This window comes from Ambystoma mexicanum, chromosome 6p (genome assembly GCF_040938575.1).
Source record: "Ambystoma mexicanum isolate Mex_15411 chromosome 6p, UKY_AmexF1_1, whole genome shotgun sequence".
Classification (NCBI taxonomy): domain Eukaryota; kingdom Metazoa; phylum Chordata; class Amphibia; order Caudata; family Ambystomatidae; genus Ambystoma; species Ambystoma mexicanum.
In genome coordinates, this window is record NC_090935.1 from 1512716699 (window position 1) to 1512739140 (window position 22442).

Genomic DNA, 22442 nt, shown 5'->3' on the forward strand with positions numbered 1-22442 from the left:
CGAACAGGTGTCATGGCCCAGCTGGGATTAACCTTCTTGGTATATTGGTTACCCCAGATGCCTCAACTAGCTTAAGGCCCAGGGGGTGCTTCAATGATGTCTGAAGATGGTGACAGTACTATGGACAGTTATTTAAGTCCATCTTAGACAATACCTCCTCACTCACTGGTCCAGTTATAAAAGGAGTACTTATTTTGGGCCCATTGGAGAGACCACTTTGTGGATAATGCAAATGACAGGGCGGTTTTCAGGCTTGGGCAAGCCAGCTTTCACTGGTCCTATTGGTCCCCTACTTTTGTCCCTCTGGCCTGTTGGGTGCCTCCCTTGCACATTCCCTCTTCCATGCCCCCCCCCACCCTGCCCACCAGTTCAGTCAAACAAACTTGTTTTTTTAGCAGAAACATTTCAGCCAAAATGGAACTACACTGGGCCCTCCACATTAGTATTTAGGTACAGGCAGAGGTGCTGGGTTTGCTTGCATGTCGAGAGTATTGAAGATTGTCCTTGAATTCACTGTGTTCTGCCTGCTTAGAGTGAATATGAAATTGTTCACTGCACAGGGCCAATCCTGCTAAGTCAGTTGTCCCAAAGTGGCAGAATAACAAAAGTTGGCTCTTGCGATAGCAGTCACCTGATTCTGATGTGATCTTGTGTGGTTTTACACTAACTCCCCAGCTCGTGCCTACATTGAAGATTTCATCAAGATCATGTGTTGGCCCATATAAAGGAGCTGCTCAAACAGACAGGCGGACGAGAGAACTTCAGGAATTACAATGATTGCTCCCCCTTCAGATGTTTGGCTCCCTTCTGCCGACATGCGGTGCTATTCCCAACGGGCTTCTTGCACGTTGCATGCTCTGTACTGTGGTTCTTCACCAGCTTTGACTGGAGCTTGTAGTGGTTTCTCTAGTGAAAGAGGGATCTTGCGCTAGGTCCTTGAGGTCAATGCTGCTGCGATCCTTGACAAGATTCCTGAAAAGGCTGTACTTGTTGCAGGGGGCAGAAAGCGCTGGATCACTTCTGCTGTAGACTGCTCCCTGTTCTGTCCCCAGGCAGAAGCATTCCTATCAATGTCGCGTTGGTGCACATGGCGCACACATCCAAGCAGGCGCGAGCCCCCTCCACCCTTTCCTCCCCCCCCCCCCCAACCCTTGTGGAGTAGTACTGTTTTAGCAGGCTTTCATTTAAAATTTCCAAACTGTCAATAAGTTACTGTTTGATATGTCTAGTAAGTGATCTTTGTTATTAACGAAGTTCACCTTTTTGTCTGTGCTTTTATTTTTAGGATTGACATCCAACTGGACCAGACTTCCGGCACCCCTATTCAACAGAGTGGTCCTAGTCATGATAGATGCTTTGAGGGAGGACTTTGTGTTCGGACTGAAGGGCAAGCAGTTCATGCCATATATCACAGCTGTTATAGAAAAAGGTACATCGCACAGCTTTATTGCCGAAGCAACACCTCCGACTGTTACCATGCCTCGAATTAAGGTAAATAACCTTTATTAATGTTGCTCCTAACCAGACCAACCAACTATCCAGATTTTCGTGGGAGTCGCCTGAAATTTCAGCCAAAAATGATTCTTTTTTTTTTTTCCAAACCTTTTCCTGACAAGTTATTTCCTCTAGTGTTGGCCAAAAGGGCAAAAAAGCTCTTGCATCTTGCTGCTAAATCTCACACTTAACTGTTTTAAAACGGACACGATTAATTGCTGTTTTGAGCACTATTTGGTAAACAATGCTGTTTCCTTAAGGAATGCTTATGAAAGGCAAGGTTATCACTTTACAGTGCCTCCAAGGACTAAATCTTGTGGACAGCCTATCAAAGTACAAGAGGCATGTTTCATCTGAAATATTAATCCAATCTTGGCACAATCATTCCTTTCATCAAATCTTAAACACATAAGAGATCCACTGCAATAGTTGTATCTTTTGATAAGTCTCCCCCATATGTCAAATCAAAGGATTGTAATAATGTGTTTAAGGTCTTGGCTGGGGGAGTGGGGCATATTAATTTGATATCTGATCTATCTATTAGTGGTTCGCGTACAGTTAGTCACGCCCCCCCATAATGATGGTGCTGTTTCTGTATGGGCCTATTCTGGCATACATTGCTCTAAAGAACATGGAAGCGTCATGATTTGGAGTGTATATGTTGATGTTGCATATCTCTATTTTCTAGGAACCTGTGTATTAGGCCCATTCTGCCCTCATTGTCTGGGACAATGCTTAGAATTCTTAAGGGCACTGTGGGTGCTACCCATACCAGTGCTCCCCTTGCATATGTGAAGTATGTGGATCCCACTGTGATAACGCTCCATTTCTTGGCCGGCGTTTTCTGTTTATCTTTAGTTAAGTGCGTCCCTTGCAGTAGAGCTATGTCTATCTTTTGTCTGCGTAAGTATGACATCTCTGTTCCTTTTTATGTTCCTTTTTATGTAATTGTTGAGACCACGGACATTCCACATGATCAGTCGAAGTTTAATGCCATTTCTGTGTCTTAACGGGTGTTGTGGTAATATCTGCCTCTGTCCTGGCGGTCATCATTACTCGTTTTCACTTGGTGCCAGTGTGGGACTATGGGTTCTAATGGGTATGATATGGAATTTATAACACGCCTAAATGCAAGTGTTTGCCCAGGATATTGCTGTCAGTTTTGTCTTGGTAAACTTCAGGGTCCAGGTTGCGCCGGCCCTTTTTTGTAACTAACCCCCCCCCCCCCAAACTTTTTACCAACTTTTAACTCTCGCCCAGCTATGTGTGTCATGCTCAGGCGCTCCTGCACTCTTCCCATGCACCGTGCGGCCAGTTCGTTGGTGTTTGTTGTATGGCAGGTGGATACTGCAGAACTAGCATACTAAGGGTGTGTATGCTCTGGAGTGAAAGTCTGTGCTCTTGTATGTTCCTTGGCGTACCTAGTTTGGTTGTTTTTTTTCTGCTTATCTTGACATCATTGCATCTTTTGGTTCTTGCCCTCTTGGATGGTCTTGTCTTGGTTGTAGATTTCATGCTTGGTGTGGCACTAGTCCTACTGTGTCCATCCAGTCTTGAGTCTTCTTAACTTTCAGGCTTGCCGGGTATAACCGCATATATTTCAGGTTGGCTTTGCGTACTCTTTAGCTGTATTGAATTGCATTCTTTTCCTCTGCACCATTAGGGTGTTGTCTGGGTATGTGGTTATTTTAGCTGATGCTCTTTGTATGGTGTCTCCAGTTCTAAAATATGCCAGTATCTTTTTCCTGTCCCTATAGTTCAATATTTTGGGTATTATAGGGCTTGGAGGCACTCCTGGTGGCGGTTCCCTTATTAGCGATCTGTGTCCGTGTTCCACTGTGAATCCTTGGCTGAGGTTGCCTGGTCCCATTTCTTGTTGTAGCATGCTCTCGATATACATTGTGGGGTCTGTCCCTTCTTCCCTCTCTGGTAGGCCTATAATTCTTAGTGTTTCTTCGGGCTCTTCCCTCTGCGTCGTCTTCCCTGTCATCCAAGTTTTGTACTTGTTGTAGGATTCTCGTGTCTGCTGACGTTTTCTTTAGGCTTGATGTGTTCTGTAACTTGTTTTTCTAGCGACCCAGTCCTTTCTACCAGTGAGCGTGTGTCTTGTTTTAGGAGCCATAAATCTATCACTACATCCAGTTTGGCTTCCAGCACGGATTCTAGGGTTACGATGGCTGCAACTATTTGTTCTTCCATGGTTTGCTGTGCCTCTGTTTTTGTCCGTCTTGCTATGACTATTGTGTTCTGTTTGGTCTTGTGCTTGGTTGACTTGGGAGGCATGTAGGGGGCTGCTTGCTGCTTCTGTTAGTATCTCGCTGCTGCGTTGTGCTTGGGCCTTCAGTTTCTCCACTATTATGGCTTGTGAGGTGCTGTCTCTTGGTGCTTTTGTGGGCTGTTTGTTCCCTGGCTTATTGTGTTGTTGGTGCTGTGATACCGGTGCTCTGTTTCCTGCCAAACCTCTTTTTGTTTGTGGCGGTTTGTTGCGGGTGCCTGCTGCGTTGCTTGTGTGTTGCGCCCCTTGTTTGTTATTTGATGTGCCCTCTTTTGTGCCGCCAGCCTTGTTCTCTAGTTTCTAGAGAGCGTGGTTTGCCTGACAGCTTAGCTGTATGTCTGGCTTGCCGCGATTGGCTTGGTGTTGTGCGCCGGGGTGTGCTTCCTTTTGATCCTGTTTGTTTACTGCTGCAACCCTTTGGTCAGAATGGTCTATTACAAGTGCACACGTTTGTGATCCCTTGCTTCCTACCTTCTGCCACCTGTGTTCATCCTCTTGCGCTGTTCGTGTTGTCGTTCCTCTTTTGGTGCTTGCTCATGTTCCCGACTGTTCACCAGTCCACTGGTCGCATGCAGGGATATCCCAGGGTATCACTGTTCTCGGTTATCTGTGTGTCAGAGTTCCTCTGCTTGCTCGCTGTTTGTGGATGTTTCTGTGCTACAGCATCCCTTTCTCTGCGAGATTTCAAGACCTATTACTCTGTCTTTCTTCTGGCGGATGTTCAGTTTTTGCACTGGAGGTGCACTGTGTGTGCCCGCCCACTGTTTGTCATTTGTTGCGCCCCCTTTTCTTGGCCTCCGGCCTTTTGCTCTCTAGTCTTTGCTCCCAGAGAGCGTATTTTGCCTGACGGCCCAGCTGTATGTCTGGGTTGCTGCATTATGGATGCGGCTGTGGTGTTGTACGTTCAGGATGTGCTTTCTGAAATCTTGTTTACTAATGCTTTCCGTGCGCTCGTTTCGGAGCTGCAAGCCTTTTCGGCTGGGAGGGTCTTTTGCTAGCGCGCAATTGTATCCCTCACCACCTACCTTCAGCAGACTGTGTTCGGGCCAGGTTCTGCCTCCAGGTACTTCTCCTTGCGTCCCTTAAGCCGTTAGTGTTGCCATTACACTGTGGCGTCTGATTTTGTTGCCTGCCATTCACTGGTCGCTTGCAGGGATGTTACAGGTTATTGCTGTTTTCGGCTGTGTGCGAAGCCAAGCCCCTCTGCTTGTCTCGCCTTTTGTGTACGATGTGCCGTGCTACGGCGCCATCTTGCCTCTTCGGGTCCTCTTCTCTGCGTGACTTCGAGTATGGTTTCTCAGTCTTCCCTTGGGCGTATTCAGTTTTTTCGCGCGTGTGCCACCAGTGTGTGTATATGCAGTTTACTTTTCGGTTGATCTTGCAGGCTCGGATCGGAACAGATTTAGCAGGAGGGATAGTGCGTGTGACTTTACTCCATGGCGGCTAGCCACGCCCCCCCTTAGTTTATTCATACAATTCCTCACCATTCCACCAATCTGCCCCAAACATTGCATAGTTACCTGTTAGGACCCTCCAGATATTACTGGCTAAATGACACTAGGACACCCCACCCCTTTCCCCAAATTTCAGCCCCTTAACACAGACGGTTACTTGAAATGGGGAAACATCAATGTGGTTGTACAAAGACAGGACAACGCTCATTTTAAGCGTCTCGATGTGAGGAAGACAGATCTCAAAACCACGTTTCAAGGCCCTAGGGCGCACTGGTTCTGAGCAACGCACTACACTCTGCCAGGGTGAGGTAACAAGTGGGGAGAGTGCATAGAAGATCCCAGTATGCTGCAGCATGCCAACTCTCTCCTCTCTGGTATGTCAGCCACGCACGCACGCGCACACACACACGCACACGCACGCACGCGCGCGCACGCACATTCTCATTGCAGTTAACTTCAAAGTGCACAGCACATCAAATGATAAGCGACTTGGAATGCAACCTGCAGGATCATTGAGTTTTCAACAACTTGAGTGTTATATCTGTCTACAGAACCTGTGTGGAGTACAGGTACTTTTTGCTAGTAGGGCATAGTAGCTCGGACCATAACAAGGGATTCGCCTTTTACATCGCAGTTCAATATGCCATCAGGTCCGGGGGCCCTACATTGTTGAGCTTTTATAATTTGTATTGCAATTCTCCTTATCACATGGAAGAAAGAGGTCATGCAGTTGCTAGAGGAATTTCAAAGGCAAAGGAATTTCACAATGGCCTTAGACTGGACATTCAGAATAGAGAAGTATTGACACCACAAATCTTCATAAATGGAATTAATCTTGGTGGTATGATGGATTTCCCCAATTCAGGATTTGTTGGTGTCCACAAGTCTGTTGAATTGTTAGTAGATGGGGATTTTAGCATGCATTGGCTAGCCTGATTGTATAAAGAATGTGCCTGTTTTGTAAGCCAGTTTGTGTATCGCTGCTGAAGACCCTTTACTGCAATAATAGAACAAGGGTCGTCCTTGCGAAAAATGATTTTACATTTTCGGAGCAAAGATCGTAGGATTAGTTTTTGTCAGTGGCATTATCGTAGCAATGTATTCTTTAGTTTTGCTACTTTGCCATTTCTCCCAGTAGATGTTGATAGTAGTGCAGTGGACCACTTAACAAAGCAATGAAATTGTGGATGGACGAGGTTCTTAGTTGTGCTGTTGTTCCTTATGAGTTAAACAAATTAATGTTTCTTCATGTGTCAATTTAGTCTATTATCCTGAGTAGACACCAAAACGAGATGCCATGCAAGATTTACTTTCAGACTGTACAAGTTTAAACTGAGCGAGCGGCTATCACTTTAGTGATGTATGATTCACCCTAAAATCAGAACCGTGTTTAAAAATACAGTTTGAGACTGATATAAAGCCAATGGTGGACGAAGTAAGTTGATTGTGCCATGTGGGGGCAGAGGCTATTTCCCCTGCTATATTACCATTACATTTAAGAAAAAAAGAAAAAAGCCCCTGTCTATTTAAAGCCCCTTATAAATGCTTTTTCAAGTGGATTCTCCTCCAACGTATTCCTCATCTTAGATGTATTCCATCCAGCTTTGCTGCTCTTCGGTAATGTTTTCGGCAGAGGGCGCCGTGCGTCGATGTCGAGTCGATGGTCCCTCAAAGGCCTCCGTCGAGGGTGACGTCATCGGGTGTATAAGTTGCACGCGTGGCGCCCGTTGGCCTCAGTTCTGTTTTTCCGCAGTTACGTTGCTTCGGACATTCGGCGCTCCTCGAGTTCTGTCAAGAAATAAAATATAACGAGAAGTAATTATGTCCTCGTCATCGACGCCGAACACGGCCCCGAGTTTTAAGAAATGCAACTCGTGCAGCACAAAAATGTCGAGCACGGACCCTCACCGCGAGTGATTGTTGTGTCTCGGAGAAGGCCACAACATGGAGGCCTGTTCGAAGTATCAGGCGATGACTGGGAAGGCCTTGCGAGAAAGGTGAGTAAAGCTACAGGTAGGTTGGAAGGATCGAAAAGCCTCTAGAGTCGAGACCCCATTGTAATGCTTACCTGTGAACTCTGCGGGGAGGCCCTTAAACTCTCTGGAACTTCTGACAAGAACCAATTTCTGTAGCAATGACAAGAGCACACATTCCCTTCTTAACTATTGCTCCATCTCTGAAAACCTCACACCATTTGGTGACTGAAGTAATATTAAGGTGAGCTTTTATCGTTATTGTTTAATTGTGTGAGCTCTCCATCCTGCGTCACGCAGGGGCGCATGTCCTGAAGAGTGGAGACGAAGGAGAGAACAAACAATGGGGCACTCTATAATAATAACTGATGTGGAACCTAGCTGAAGGGGAAATATAACAAAATAACCAAATGGTGCCTAATATACGGAGCGGCTGGTAGCAACAGTAATTTCTAACTTATATTAGCAATTGGAATGGAGAGTAAGGCTCTTATAATCACTATCTCACTAAATGCCTAACTAAATATAGAAAAGAAAAAAAAGGGGTCATGAAATAACTGAACAAAGTGTGACAAGACCTAAGCAGAAGGAAACATTATTCAAGGCGTGCGCGAAGCAACGAAAATGCGCGCACTACGGGCAATGCAAATGAAAATGTAATTATTGAATAACCAACAACCTCTGTGACAAATAGATACAACCTCACACGAGTGCCACCCAAAATCATCTAAAAACACTCGAAACAGTACTTGTGTGAGGAACAGCAATTTTCAGTCAGGACCTCCGAGGAGGGACAAGGGGCGGGTGATAGGAAAAATAAAATAACTGTAAATAGGACAGGGTGCTATAATGGGAGGGAAGAATAATTACAGATAAGGGCAAGACTTCGGAGACTGAGGAAAAGGCAAGGGACTAAAACAGGAGGGGCTAGATGCTGTGACTGGAATTCTGTGACGACGACGGTAAGCGTCCGTACTGCAGGGCAGTCAGCAACGCGAAGCGCGAGTCCCCTCAGGAAACGGCTACTTATAACAGAGATCGGTCAAAGACTAGACCAGTAATGTTAGCTTTCTCAATGGCACAACCTGGCGGCCATTGAGGGAAATGAACTTCCATTACCTTCAGTATAAATCTGACTTAACAGCAGGACCTCATTACCCTTAACAAGGTTAAACCTAAGGACCCATACACTTAATTTGGAAACTGTCTGTTGATCATGACACCCATGGGGGAAAAATCTCCTCGACGCGGAAGGCATCGATCTAGATCCCGAAGCGATTCTCATCGCTCGTCGTCTTCGAAAAAGTAGAAGAAGCGATGCCATAGGTCTCCCTCCACCTCATTGTCGGACGAGTCTCCGAAAATGAAATGCCCCACAACATTTGTCTACCGAAGAGTGGGAAGCATTCAAGGTCAAAATGATGGAGGTGTTTGAGAAGGCGAAGCCTCGGTCCACGCCTCCTTCGGAAGCCGGCCGGGAGCGTCATCGCTCCGACACTCGCGCGCCCTCGAGCCCAGGTGATCGAAAAAGGAAGGATAGGGAACCTTCCAGGACACCGAGCGAAGGCTCTAGTCGACCGCTCGAGGTCACCGAGACCTATCGCACCTCGAAGGGGAAACCGTCGAAGGCCGCCTCGACGCCCTCAAAGCAGACCCTGTCGACTACCACTATGTCATCGTCGACGCCGAAACCCTCGGCGCCAAAGGCTCCAACCAAGCCAGGGCAGCCAGAAGAAAAGGAAAAAGTTAAAAATGTTATTCATTCAGAGCCTGGTACTACACCTCTTCCTCCTCCTCTCCCAGAGAAGGTTTTCAAGCCTCTCCCTAGGAAGGAGTTTTTCAAATCCTTGACCTCAATTTGTGAGGAACAGGAGAGATCAGAGCAGGAAAATGTACCTTTTGGATTGGAGTATGGCACCCCAAATGTCCCAGAATGCTTGATTTCGGAGGAAAGCAGAATGAGGGATTTGGTGGAGTCTTTACACAATGCAAGTGGCATGGACACCTCTCCTGAGAATGACTTCGGTAGACCAGATCCAGGAGAGCATGCCAGTCCATCTTACCGTCAGTTAATGACCAAGGTGGTAGATTACTTGGGATGGGCTAGACCACCAGCCCAATTATCTATCAAAACATCCAACTCCTGAGAGTTTGGTCATACAGGCAGCCACAGCTTCCAACAAACGTGCGTACACGTCTATCCCTCCAGACAGGGACGATAAGCGTGTGGATATTTGGGCACGTAAGGTATTTTCAGCCGGGGGCATGGCATTAAAATATGCCAACTCCACATGTGCATTGGCAAAATGTTCGTACACTCTATGGGAGTGCATCGCAATGGCGGCGGAGCACATACCAGAAGGGGAAGAAAGGGAAGGTTTCCTAGCCATCAATAGAGATGGAAAGGAGGCCATGCAGGAATCCCTTCAATCTGGATTGGACACTGCGGATAGTGTAAGCGGGTCCTTGGGCACTAGCACGGTAATGGGCAGGTTTGCGTGGTTACGGAAGTCGGGTTTTGCACCGGACGTACAGAACCGCCTCCTGAGCATGCCTTTTGACGGGTCTCACCTTTTTGGCAACAAGGCTGACGAGAGCCTTGAGAGGTTGCAGACATCAAAAGCGGCGGCAAAATCCTTAGGAGCTGCTATTAGGCAACCTCAGCCTTTTTGTGCGCAAGGGCAATCGTGGAGGGGGACGATCCTATCGTTATTACACCTCATACGGTAAGACGAGAGGGAATGGCCAGTCAAAGGGGCCAAAGAAAGGCCACTCGTGGTGGAAGAGGAAAACATGCTAAGCCAGCTCCAGCTGCAGCTGCAACATCCGTCACAAAACCACTTTGAGGACTTGCACCACAAAACACCTGTAGGATGCAGGCTGTCGCCGCAGCTGCAAGAATGGCGAGCCATTACTTCAGATGTTTGGGCTCTAGAAGTAATAGCCCAAGGCTATTGCCTTCCTTTTCTAAAGCAACCTCAAAGCAATCCACCAGGGAGACACCCGTTGAAACTTTCAAACCCGCTCCTACAGCAGGAAGTTCTAACCGTGCTGGAGAAAGGTGCTATAGAACCAGTACCTGCAGCGGAGAGGAACAAGGGATGCCCCCCCTTTTTTTTTTGATCCCCAAAAAGGACGGAGGACTGAGACCCATTTTGGACTTAAGAAACTTGAACAAGTTCCTCAGGAAGGACAAGTTCAAGATGGTTACCTTGTCTCAGATCCTTCAGGCCCTTCAACTCCAGGACTGGTTGATGTCATTGGACCTCCAGGACGCTTATTTTCATGTGCTGATTCATCTGAAACAGAGAATACCTGAGGTTCGTAGTTGGCAACTCACACTATCAGTTTCAAGTCCTGCCATTCGGGTTGACCTCCGCCCCAAGGGTCTTCAAGTTAATGGTAGTGGTGGCAGCGCACCTCAGGAGAGGGGGAATTCATGTCTACCCCTACCTGGACGATTGGTTGATCAGAGTGCGCTCTGCCAAGCAAGCACTGGATCATCTGAAAGTCACCTGCCACTTCCTCCACAAACTGGGCTTCTCCCTCAATTTCAAGAAGTCACAGATGACGCCTTCCCAACAGCTTCAGTACATAGAAGCTGTATTAGACACGTCCTTGGGAAAGAGCTCGCCTCCCAAGTCGAGGGCTCAAGACATTCTTCAGATGGTTTCCAAATTCCAAAATGCCCAAAATCTCCAGGCTTACGACTTTTTTAAGGTTGCTCGGCCTCATGGCATCCTGCATCTTTCTGGTGCCAGAGGCATGCTTGAGGATGAGATCCCTTCAATGGGCCCTAAAGACTCAGTGGTCCCAGTTCTCGGGTCAAATGACGGATCTTCTTCAGATTCCGAACAAGGTCAGACGAGACCTTCTATGGTGGACCTGTACAGAGAACATCCTAAAAGGAGAACCTTTTTGGCAACCATGGCCGGAGATCACAGTAGTGACGGACGCCCCACTCCTGGGGTGGGGAGCTCATGCCAACGATTTGACAATCAGCGGTCATTGGTCTCCATCGGAGTCCAAACTACATATCAACCTTTTAGAGCTGAGGGCAATCAGACTAGCGCTGAAGGCCTTCCTGCCATCTGTCAGGGGAAAAAAATGTCCTGATAATGATGGCCAACACAGTGGCCATGCACTACCTAAACAAAAGAGGAGGCGTGGGGTCACTACCCCTGTGCAGAGAGGCAATGCAGCTCTGGTATTGGGCGATTCAGGAGGGAATCTCTTTAACAGCAATTCATCTAGCCGGGGAAGAGAAAATGACGGCAGATGCTCTGAGCAGGCAGAGCACGGTATCCCACGAATGGCAACTGGCTCAGGAAGTCATTCAAGAGATCTTCGCCCTTTGGGGAACCCCTCAGGTAGACCTGTTTGCAACCGGAATCAACCGAAAATGCGAAGGCTATTGCTCAAGGGAATTTCCCCCGAGAGGAGCCCTGCGGGACGTGTTCGTGGTGGAGTGGAATTTCCCACTATTGTACGTGTTCCCTCAGATTCCTGTCATTCCTCAGGTCATCAGGAGGCTGAGAAGGTTTCGGAGCCGCATGATCCCAATTGCCCCGGATTGGGCCAGGAGAACGTGGTACCCAGACCTTCTAGACATGGCCATCTGCCCTCCAGTACGTCTTCCTCAGAGAGAACCCTCTCTCTCTCAAATGGAAGGTCAGGTTCTCCATCCAGAGGTCAGAACGCTCAACCTTCATGCTTGGTATCTGAAAGGCTGAGATACAGGGATTGGAACCTTCCTGATGACGTTATGGAGGTGTTGCTTTCGGCAAGAAGGCCAGCAACAAAGTCTCTCTACTGTTGCCGTTGGAAAATGTTTTGCAACTGGTGCAGAGAAAAGAATGTCGATCCTTTTCTATCCCGGAAGTATTCTTTCTTTCTGACCCTAGCACATAGAGGTCTGAATATTGGAACAATAAAAGGTTACCTTGCAACGCTTTCCATTTTCAAGCGCTCATCGGAAGAATGCTCCTACTTCAAAATTCCTTTGATAATACAATTCATAAAAGGACTCACTAATGTTTCCTCCTCACCCATTTCAAGTACCGATCTGGGATCTAAATTTAGTCCTAAAATTCTTGATGTGTGCTCCTCTTGAGCCTATGCACACATGTCCATTAAGATTACTAACGTGGAAAACCGCCTTCTTGGTTGCTCTAACATTAGCAAGAAGAGTGAGCGAATTGCATGCACTGTCTTCTGGGCCACCCTATACTGTTTTCCATAAGGACAGAGTTGTGTTGAGAGTGAAACCATAATTTTTACCGAAAGTAATATCTGACTTTCATTTAAGTCAGAAAATTCTTAATCGCATTCTATCCTCCACCCCATCCTTCGAAGGAGGAGGAAAGATTATACAGGTTGGATCCGAAAAGAGCTTTAAGCTTTTACATCTCTAGACTTGCCAGACTTCGAGTGGACAACCAGCTGTTTATAGGTTACACAGGAAGGAAACTGGGTCAATCGGTGACAAAACAGACAATTTCACGCTGGATTGTGCTTTGCATTTCAGAATTCTTCAGACTAGCTTAAAAAGACCCTCCGGAAGGGTTAAGGGCTCATTCCACCAGAGGCATCACCTCCTCCACGGCCCTTCAAAGAGGTGTTCCAATAAGATCCATTTGCGAAGCAGCAGCTTGGTCTTCGCTACACACCTTCTCAAAGTTCTATAACCTGGATGCTTCCCAGTCTAGGGAGTTAACTTTTGGAAAAGCAGTACTATACTCAGCCATGTAAGAGTATCAAAAAATGTACCCCCTCCTCCAGAGGAATTGTCCATGCTGCTTTGGGAGTCTATCTAAGATGAGGAATCCGTTGGAGGATACAATCCACTCAAAGAATAAGTTACTTACCAACTGGTAACGTTCTTTCGATTGGATGTCCCTCCAAAGTATTCCTCATCGCCCTCCCAGCCTTACCCCTCTGTAGATTTTTCCGGGTTATTGCCATCTCAAATCTCGCAAGGATCATACCTGTCTGCCGGCACAATCTACATAGTACAAGATCAAAGATAAAAAGGGGGGAAAACCAGAACTGAGGCCAACGGGCGCCGCGCGTGCTACTTATACACCCGATGACGTCACCCGCGACGGAGGCCTTCGAGGGACCATCGACTCGACAACATCGACGCATGGCGCGCCCTGCCGAAAAAATTTCCGAAGAGCAGCAAAGCTGGATGGAATACATCTAAGATGAGGAATACGTTGGAGGAACATCCAATTGAAAGAACGTTACCAGTTGGTAAGTAACTTGTTCTTTTCCAACTAACTTTTGAGGTATGGAAATTTGGAGACTTTTATTTAGAATAGATATCGAGGCAGACACTATTAAAATCCCCACCCAAGATATGGTTTGCACAGCCCTATTCGAATCAGTGAGACAAGATCTTAGTGCGGTCTGCCAAGAAGCAGTCCATGTCCTGCTCAGCAGGATTCCTGTAAATGTTTGTTGTGTTCTTTTATTTCCTTTTTTAAAGGCACCAGTATTGGACAAGTTGGTGCAAATTGCTAGGATTTTTGAATTGGTGGTGGGCAGCATTTTAAAACCAAATAACACATTTGTGAATGCAGCCAATAGCCCTCCAGAGGATTTTTCCCCTTTGACCCTGTTAGTGCCGGCTGTAAGAAAACAGAATATCCATGTAATAAAGGGCAGGATGTTAGTCAAACCTCCTGTAATGGAAAAATTCCAAACGTTTGTTTTTATTAATTTATGAAGTGAACCCCACCCTAAGGTATCTGGGCGCATTGCAAGACAGCTTTGCTACAAAAATGGAAGCATACATATAATCCTAGCAAGAGAGGTAAAAACATAAATGGGTCAACAAGTTAGAGGGGGAAATTTACAGATAGTCGGGGAAGTACAGAGATGTGTACTACTGTATGGCAACAGTGCAATTTTAGTAAAAAGAAATTATGTCCAATGTACTCTGAGTGCTCAAAGGTGTAAGGTCATTCATGACTAGCCATTTTTTAGTGTTGGCTTTGGAAGGTCTGATCGGTGCACAGGTCAAGGGGAGGGCATTCCTTGCTTGGGCAGCCTGCACCGAGAAGCTATTGTCGCCGACTCTTTTCAGGTTGAACCATGCAACTGTGATGCAAAAGGAATTGATGGATCTAGTTTGTCGTGAGGAGTTATTTTTTTTTCTTCCCTTTTTCTTTTAGTGATTTTCTCTCAATTACTATGGAGCTGCATAGTTGCAGCATTTGTAAGTAATGGAGACTATTTTTAAATGAATCCTATACTTAATGGAGATTTGTACGTACTTAGTTTATGAAATAATGTTCTCTTTGGGATACTCAAGGCTGTTCTGAGAGGATTATTTTGTAGTATTTGAGTTTGTTTAAAATGTGTTTTGTTTGCTCCCGCATACAAAGAGTTGCAGTAATCGAGTTTAGACCAGATTAAAGCTCTTGCTAGAGTGATGCAGCTGTTAGTTGAAATGTACGGTTTGCAAGCATGTAACAGCTTGCATGTGTACGAGATTACAGAGGCAGTCACATTGACTTGTTTATGCAGGTTCAAGGTAAAAGCCTAGTGTTTTAGTCTCCTTGGCGACATTGATGGTATTACCGTCTATGTTGAAAGAAGCATATTGGGCATCAAGTTTGAGGTTCGTGGGGATACCTAGGATCAGAATCTGTCTTATCCTCATTCAGGAAGAGGCTATGGACTGCCATCCATGCCTGGATGATAAGATAGATTTTGTTTAGTGCGGCAAGGTCTGAGTCATAGTTGCCCCAGAGAGGAATTAATATCTGGGTGTCATCTGCGTAATTCGTGTAGATGACACCCAGTTTATCCAATTTGTCAAAGAGAGGCTTTGTAAATATATTGTACATAGTTGGAGAGACACAAGAGCCTTGCAGCAATCCGCATTTGATGGGAGATGGGTCCGCAGCCGCAGAAGGAGAGAAGACACATCAATCTGTTGCTAAGATAGGATTTGATCCAGTCGGAGGCCTCTTGGGAGAAGTTGGCCACTGATGAAAGGTGATCGCATAGTATATTGTGGTCCACCAAATCAAAAGCGGCAGAGAGGTCGAATGGGAGAAGTAATGCCAGTTATCTTTCAATTGGTCTATTTGCATTTTCAGATCGATGATAGCGTTTTCGATCCCGTGGAGAGGCCTAAAACCAGATTGTCTGAGCCCTAGGAGATTTTTGGTCTCAAGATATCGCTGGATCTGAAGGTATGCGGCTTTATCAATTATTTTGAGTAGAAAAGGGCCAGTCATTATCGGCCTGAATTAGTTGGGTGGAATGTCGCTTTCTTGAGTAGAGGCAGAACCCACGCATCCTTAAGGTTTGTGGGGACCTTACATGTCCTAAATGAAGCGTTTATTAATTTGGTAACAAATGGGGCAATGTCTCTAGCGGCTTACTTAGTTATTTGGGCCGGGCACAAGGCGCCTTGGCATTTTGATGGTTTGAGGGATGCTTTGATTCTTTTCGACCTCTGAAGTAGTAACTTGGGTAGATTTGAATTCCTGAAGTGTGCTAAGTGAAGGTTATTTTTGGGGTCTCTGAATTAGAGAGGTTGAGCCTTTTGGCTGCTATTTTATTTTGGAGAGTGACCATTTTGTTGAATGGGGCATTTTGTATATCCGTACACCATTCTGTTTTTTGGGCACAAATCGTCAAGAGGTAAAGGTGATTCCATTTCCCTCAGGATTACAAAAAGTTCTTTTGTTCTGGAAGTGGCATTGAGAATCCGTTCATTATAGGTTTCTCCTTTGGTTCGGATAATCTCAGCTTTATATTTCGAGGAGATTTCATTTACGTTGTCTTAATTTTCTTTTGAGGGAAGGTATTTCCATATGCAATTCAGGACAGAGTTTGGATAAAGCGAACTGGTTATTGTGCCCTCTAAAGTTCCAGGATAAAATGGACAAGGTTGAACTGTTAGTAGTAATTGGTCCTTGTTGACACTGAGTCCGATGAAAGAGCAGTCGTAATCCAAGACCACTCGGGAGAGGGCAATTTGTTCACACCGTGGGACCTGTTCAAAATGGACTGACCCCCCTTCTCAGAGGAATTTGAGCATGATATTTTCAGATCACTATAGCGAGGATGTCCTAAAGATTTGTCAGGCCTGTGCTTATTTTACGATAGAGACCTTTCAGCAAAGGTAAAGTCTATTCCATGGATACGTCCTTCTCCCTCCTCGAGCAATAGGGTTACCGTAATCCAGGATTTAAAATGCAGTCTAACAAGGTCAGTTGGCATCCCATCTAAAAATCGCACCCAATCAATGTCTTTGGAGTCGAAATTGGAAAGAGCTGGAAATTCATCAAACAATGAGAAGACATTGGATCTGTTTTAATAGTGCCAATGGCTTTCTTGGATGAAAATAAAGACGCCAAGCTTGTGTGGTACTATTTGAGATTTTGATAAAGGCGAGACCAATGTTTGTTTGTTAGATTCACCTACTGAGTTATTATGCTTTTCAGTAACCTGGCATATCATCAGTGACTTGTAGATCCTCATTGAGGAGGATGGAATTTAACACTAACTTAGTGATCATCAAGAAAGAACCTCCCGGAGCCTTGCGCCACATTAAGGTTACTGGCCAAATTGTTTATTCGTCACAAATAACCGACTGCCCTTTCTGATGACACGTGTTTTCGGCTGGTTAGCCCTTCTCAAATCAGGGCAAATTAGCATTCTTCTCACAACATTATATGCATCAAAATGTAACACATGGTTATAACAAACGTAAAAGGTTTTGTACAAACCACCCAAGTATACATTAATAGAACAGCGTTGAATGCATATTAATAATCCAATTATATTATGTGTGGTGTGTATATAATATAGCATAGCATAACATAATATATCCCATGGTTGATTATAGACTGAAATCAAGGATGGGGTTAGGGAGGGATTGTTAGGAGTGGGAAAAGCATTTGAACAAGAAAGACAAGAGGAAAGGGAAAAAAAAAAAAGAAAATGCATTTGAATTTAGTGCCAATTCTATTTTGTAACTTTGCGAAAATAAGGTTGAGTTAGAGCCTGTAAGGCTGTCGGTGGAACTGCCAAAAATAGCTTTGCTTACCATCCATATTAGGTTGCCAAATGCAGTTCATGTGGTCAAGTCATGGGTTCAATCCCAGTGCAACTAGAAGCAAAGCTTGCAGAAGGTAGGAATTAGGCTTGTGTTTATGCCTTGTCCGTCGCTATTTAATACACCCTAATGGTAGCCATCATCTGCCTCACTGTAGGTCTGTAACACAGTATGCTACGTGTGTGCCTATACTATTGATGAATCCATAAACAACGTTGCATATTATGATGCCTGGTCTGCTAAGCATAATGATTTTGTTTTGTTCCGATTCTATACGTGTTGGTTACGTTCGTAACTATTCCTTCATTAGGTGTAATGTTATACCATTAAAAATTTTGTAAACACCATTGCTTGTAGCTCTAAACATATTGCGCGTTCAATGATTGTTTCTCATTATGAGCCAACCTTAACGTGTTCTAATATCCAGGAATCAGGACCTAGATATATCCTTGTCCATCTATCAGAAGTAATCTAATGGGGTCTTACCGTGTTAACTGGAGTATTTCTGCGCTGCTCTTCTTACCGCAAGTACCCGGCGCCATGGTCTTAATTTGTTTGTAGTCATCATGGCGGCCCGGCTGCTTGCGGCTGTTGTCAAGGAAACCGGGCGCTTGGAGCTTCACTAGGCTGCCATGTTGGAATGGTATGTCCCATTAGCTCAGTCCTTAGGAATGAGCCAAAGCTATTCCTATTAATAACTTGTAAAATTTGTGAATTCAATTATTAAAGGATAGTTCCGGGACTTTTTTTTTTATTGTCCCTACGGTTCGGCCATGTGTTTTTAAGCATAAATCGGTAGATCGTAGAAAACTTTCCTATGGACCTTACCCGACTTTTCGTCCATTAACGCACTCGAAATCAGCCGCCATTTTGTGATAATCCTATCATTTCCCCCCATCGACCTGGCTCACCTGCGTTTGCGGCACTAAATCAAATCCCCCGCCCCTGACATCAGCAGACGCGTACCGCCCATTTCCCAACGCCAAAGCACGTTTCGTGTCAACAATTGCTGCGCCTCAGCTAATGAAGTGTCGCCATGGAAATGGCAGGACGCCTCTTTCCTCAATAAGTATTAACACACCGTTTCACAACACACAGCAGCAGATTTTCGATTCCATTACTCTCTGTGTTACTTTGAGTATTCTGTGACTCGTTTCTGTGCTCTGGTCAGCTACCTTCGCCGCTTCTAGGCCTTGTGAACACCTGTAACCATCTCTGTAAATTATTTTACTTTCTTTACCACACAATGGCTACAATAATGCCGTATATGTACGAGCCCGAGTACACCGAGGAGGAACTACTGGAAAGGCAAGCACGCGAAAACGATGGGGATTCGGACGGCAGTTGGGAGGACCAGTCAACGGATGAAGAGCCTGGACCATGTCGCATGGACGGCGTCTCCACCTGGTGCACGTGCAATCGGTGCGAGCTAATGCCAACTGAGGAGGAGAACTGCTGCTGCCGTGAAAATTCCGGGTGCTTGGCCTACATTTCGGAAGGCGAGCCAAGTCCGCAATGCATCACCGAGCTGCCAGAGTTCAGGGAAGCCTGCCTCTCACGGACCGTGTTGAGGATGATGGTGCTTATGCACGAACTTCGCGGCACTGTTCGTCCGCGTAATCCGAGTAATGAGTAAGTATACTCTGGTTGTGATGTCAGTGATGCCACTACTATTTCATGGTCGTCTCCCACATATAAAATTACATCTACATATCATTCGAATGCATGTAAATTGGTTCCATATTGTGCATTTTCTAGATAGAATTTTTTTGAACGCAGAATGACATTTTTTACCTGAATCGACATTGATAAGAAAGTTTTGTCATTTTAATACAGTTTGCATCTTTCTTTTTCACAGGTGGTACAGGCTGGTGGCCTATCGTTGCTTCACTTGGTGGCTTCACGGGAGGCTCAGACACCGCGTTCGGAGAGTAATACCTGCCTGTGCGGTACTTGCCATTAGACAACATTTCCCCAGCGACAGTGGACAATACCGCGGATTTTCCCTGGATGTGCTGCAACCGGAACTTTACAATGTGTAATGTTTATTATTTATGTTCAATTGAAATTAAGATCTAAAATAAAACCCAACATATATTTTAACAATGGTTGTTTTGATTTTTTAAATGAATCTAGTGTGTCTCCATTGAATAGTCTTCCTGTGCCTTGTCTTGTCACACCACATGTCTCCGGCCAGCATCCTCCCTCACGCTGGCCGCCCACCTTCAATCCACATAACCGTTGAACCCATATGCAGCAGACATACATATGTTATTTTGCGGGTTGGCATCAAGCCTCCCGGCCTTGCCTCCTCCCCCAAAAATACTTACCACACCACTTTGTTCAAGCGTTGGCAATAAAAGGCCGTTGGATTTTATTGATACAAAACATGGTTATAGGTAAATAATCAATATGGTTGATCATAATAAATCATCCTTTTGGGCACCGGGTACAGAGATGACCCCCTCTGGCCCTTGCCACCACAGGCCAGCCTGCTGCTGACTAACTGCCTAGGCATCCAGGGTCTCCAAGGTGAACTGCACCCATAAGTGTGTCTCCATTCACGAGTCTTCCTGTGTCTTGTCTGCACGACCACCGCCCCAATCCACCCCCCCCCGCCCTATCAAAGGCAGTTCGCACCGGGGTACTTGGCAAGTGGAGCTGTCAGGGAGCGATAAAGGCCAAAAGGTGCCAAAGACCATGTACACTTCAAAGTGGTCTATAGAGCATGGGTTGTTGTTCCCAGGTCTACCTCCAGACCCCGTGTCTCCTGCCAAGCATCCCCCCCTCACGCTGGACGCCCCCCTGCAAACCGCATAATGCCACGACATATTCACGTCATTCATTCACAAACACACCCCTGTTTCTAATTCTTTATAACCCACTTCATATTTCTAATGAGAACTTCTTTGCGCTTTACTAGTCAACCCGTGAAGGTGCTGGTTATCTGCTCTTCGTCTCTGTGAACTTCCGTGACCACTTCGAGCAAACTCGTCAGTTTGCAACCTGTGAACTGCTCCCTGTTCTACGACAAGAAACTACTCTGATCCCTGCATCTAACTGTTTGTTCGTCAAGGTAAGGCCATGTACCATAATCATTTTGCGTCCAATTTTTTAATTTATATCTATTTGCTAGTAGTCGTCAAATTGCATCCATGTTTTCTTTTCGTTCAAGACAGTACATGCAAGGAACTAGTCACATGTTCTGAGTTTAGTCAAATTATTTTTCTATTTTTTTAAAGTTATTCAAATACTTATCCGCACGTGAATAACGTGTATAGTTCCAAGAACCAAAACGAACCTTGCATTGAACCTTTTATGTGTCATTTAATTTTTTAACACATTGGTATTCATAGAGAATTGTTGATCTTTACTTTTCAGAACTTTCCACAATGCCTGCCTGTTCCATTGGCGGTTGCCCTTCGAAGACCCATTAAAAAATCTGAAGGTACTATAATGCATGTTTTCCCTAAGACAATAGATCAGATAAGAGAATGGGTCCGATATTGCGGATATCCACCGTCTGAGCTTGAAAGTAGAGTCCTAGAAGTCTTTGCGGACAAGAGGGGTGATCGATACCGCATCTGCAGCAGGCACTTTAGCTCAGACATGTACTTCACATCATTGCTAATAAAGAAGAACAGACCGCGAGCGAAGCGAAAATTGCTCTCAACCGCTATTCCCACTCTATTCGTCCACATCCCTCCACTGGTGAGTCAAGTTTACGGATTTAGCTCTCGGCCTTGCGGTAGTGTGTAGCATTAGCTAACAATAATTTCCACATTTATGTATCCACTCAATATGAAGGCGGAAGATTCTCCATCCGTGTCGTTATTGCAGTCATCAGCCACTTCAAGCGCCTATCGGGTAATCTTACTTAGCTATTCTGCCACTGACTTGTTTTAGGCATGTAAATCAATAGTTTTAATTTATCGTGTAATTATTTTACCTAATGGTACACCCTAGTACTCGTCCTCTAGTCTTTGTTTTCAGTTATAATTATTGTTATCCAAAATAATGCAAGTACTGTCTTTCAGGGAGATGCTGAGGAGTCCAACGTATTGACGACAACCGTTGATGTCACTCAGATGCTCGAGGTACGTTTCCGGACAGTTCCATCGATGGAGATCATCAGATCTTGCATTCTTGTAGCGTGATTGTTACACACAGTTTCTTTCGTTTTTAGCCATTGATATGTCCTTCTGTCGTCGCCCTCCTATGTCTTCTTTTTTCAATATTGTGTTCATTACTAATGAAAGTCCTATGTTTCAGGGAGTCGATGGAGCATTAGTCCAAGAAGGGGGAGCATGCAGTTACGGGTCGGCGCAACAGCTTGCAGAAGTGTGCACCGCAGTTACAGCGTCCCTTGATGTTCTTATGCATTTCGAGGTATGGATACTGACAGTTCGATCAAGCGAGATCATATGACGTGATTACATCCGCTATACTTCCTTCTTTATTAACGCAAGTACTATGTTTCAGGGAGATGACGGAGCTTCTTCTACAAGAACATCACCCCTAGTAGTTGATGCAGATCTCTGGGTGGTGACACTTCCAACGATCGAGCAAATCGAATCATATTTAGATATCCATTACTTATTTTAAAAAACTGATCATTTGTGCAGGTCTATTTAGATGAGCCGTTGATGCCTGCACAAAGTTTGTTCTTTTTAACAAAATAGAAAACCATACTAATGCAATTACTGTGTTTCAGGGAGTTGCTGAAGCGTCATCTTCAATAATATCATCAATGGAAGTCTATGCGGAGCCCGAGGTATGGATCTTGACAGTTCCATCTAACTAGATCAACAATGCGTGAATAATTGTCGTTTGAATGTTCTACACAATGCGTTCATTCGTGTTTTGCTATTGAGATGTACGTGGGTATTGGTGCCCAAGTACATTTTGTTTTTTCAATATTATTATACATACTAATGAAAGTTCTATGTTTCAGGGAGTCGATGGAGCGTCAGTGCGTGATGGATGTGCTTATCATGAAAATATAGTCGTTGCAGCGCAAGAGGAAGTGGAGACATGCACACACGAGTCGGAGCAACAGCGTCCTGATGTTGAAGTTCGAGGCAAGAAAGTTTCAAAGAAAAGAAAGCTAAAGAAGGTTAGTGTCCTGGTCACTATATTATGTTGTTTTTCACTGTTAATAGTTC

The 22442-nt window shown here is 45.2% G+C and overlaps 1 protein-coding gene across 1 annotated transcript in view; it reads left to right on the forward strand.

Annotated features, from left to right (window-relative positions):
• Positions 1 to 22442, forward strand: part of PIGG (phosphatidylinositol glycan anchor biosynthesis class G (EMM blood group)) — a 1567692-nt gene that overhangs the window by 104313 nt on the left and 1440937 nt on the right. The window contains exon 2 of the mRNA XM_069626359.1: positions 1286 to 1491. Coding sequence (XP_069482460.1) covers positions 1286 to 1491 — 206 coding nt within the window. The remainder of the gene's footprint in view (positions 1 to 1285; positions 1492 to 22442) is intronic.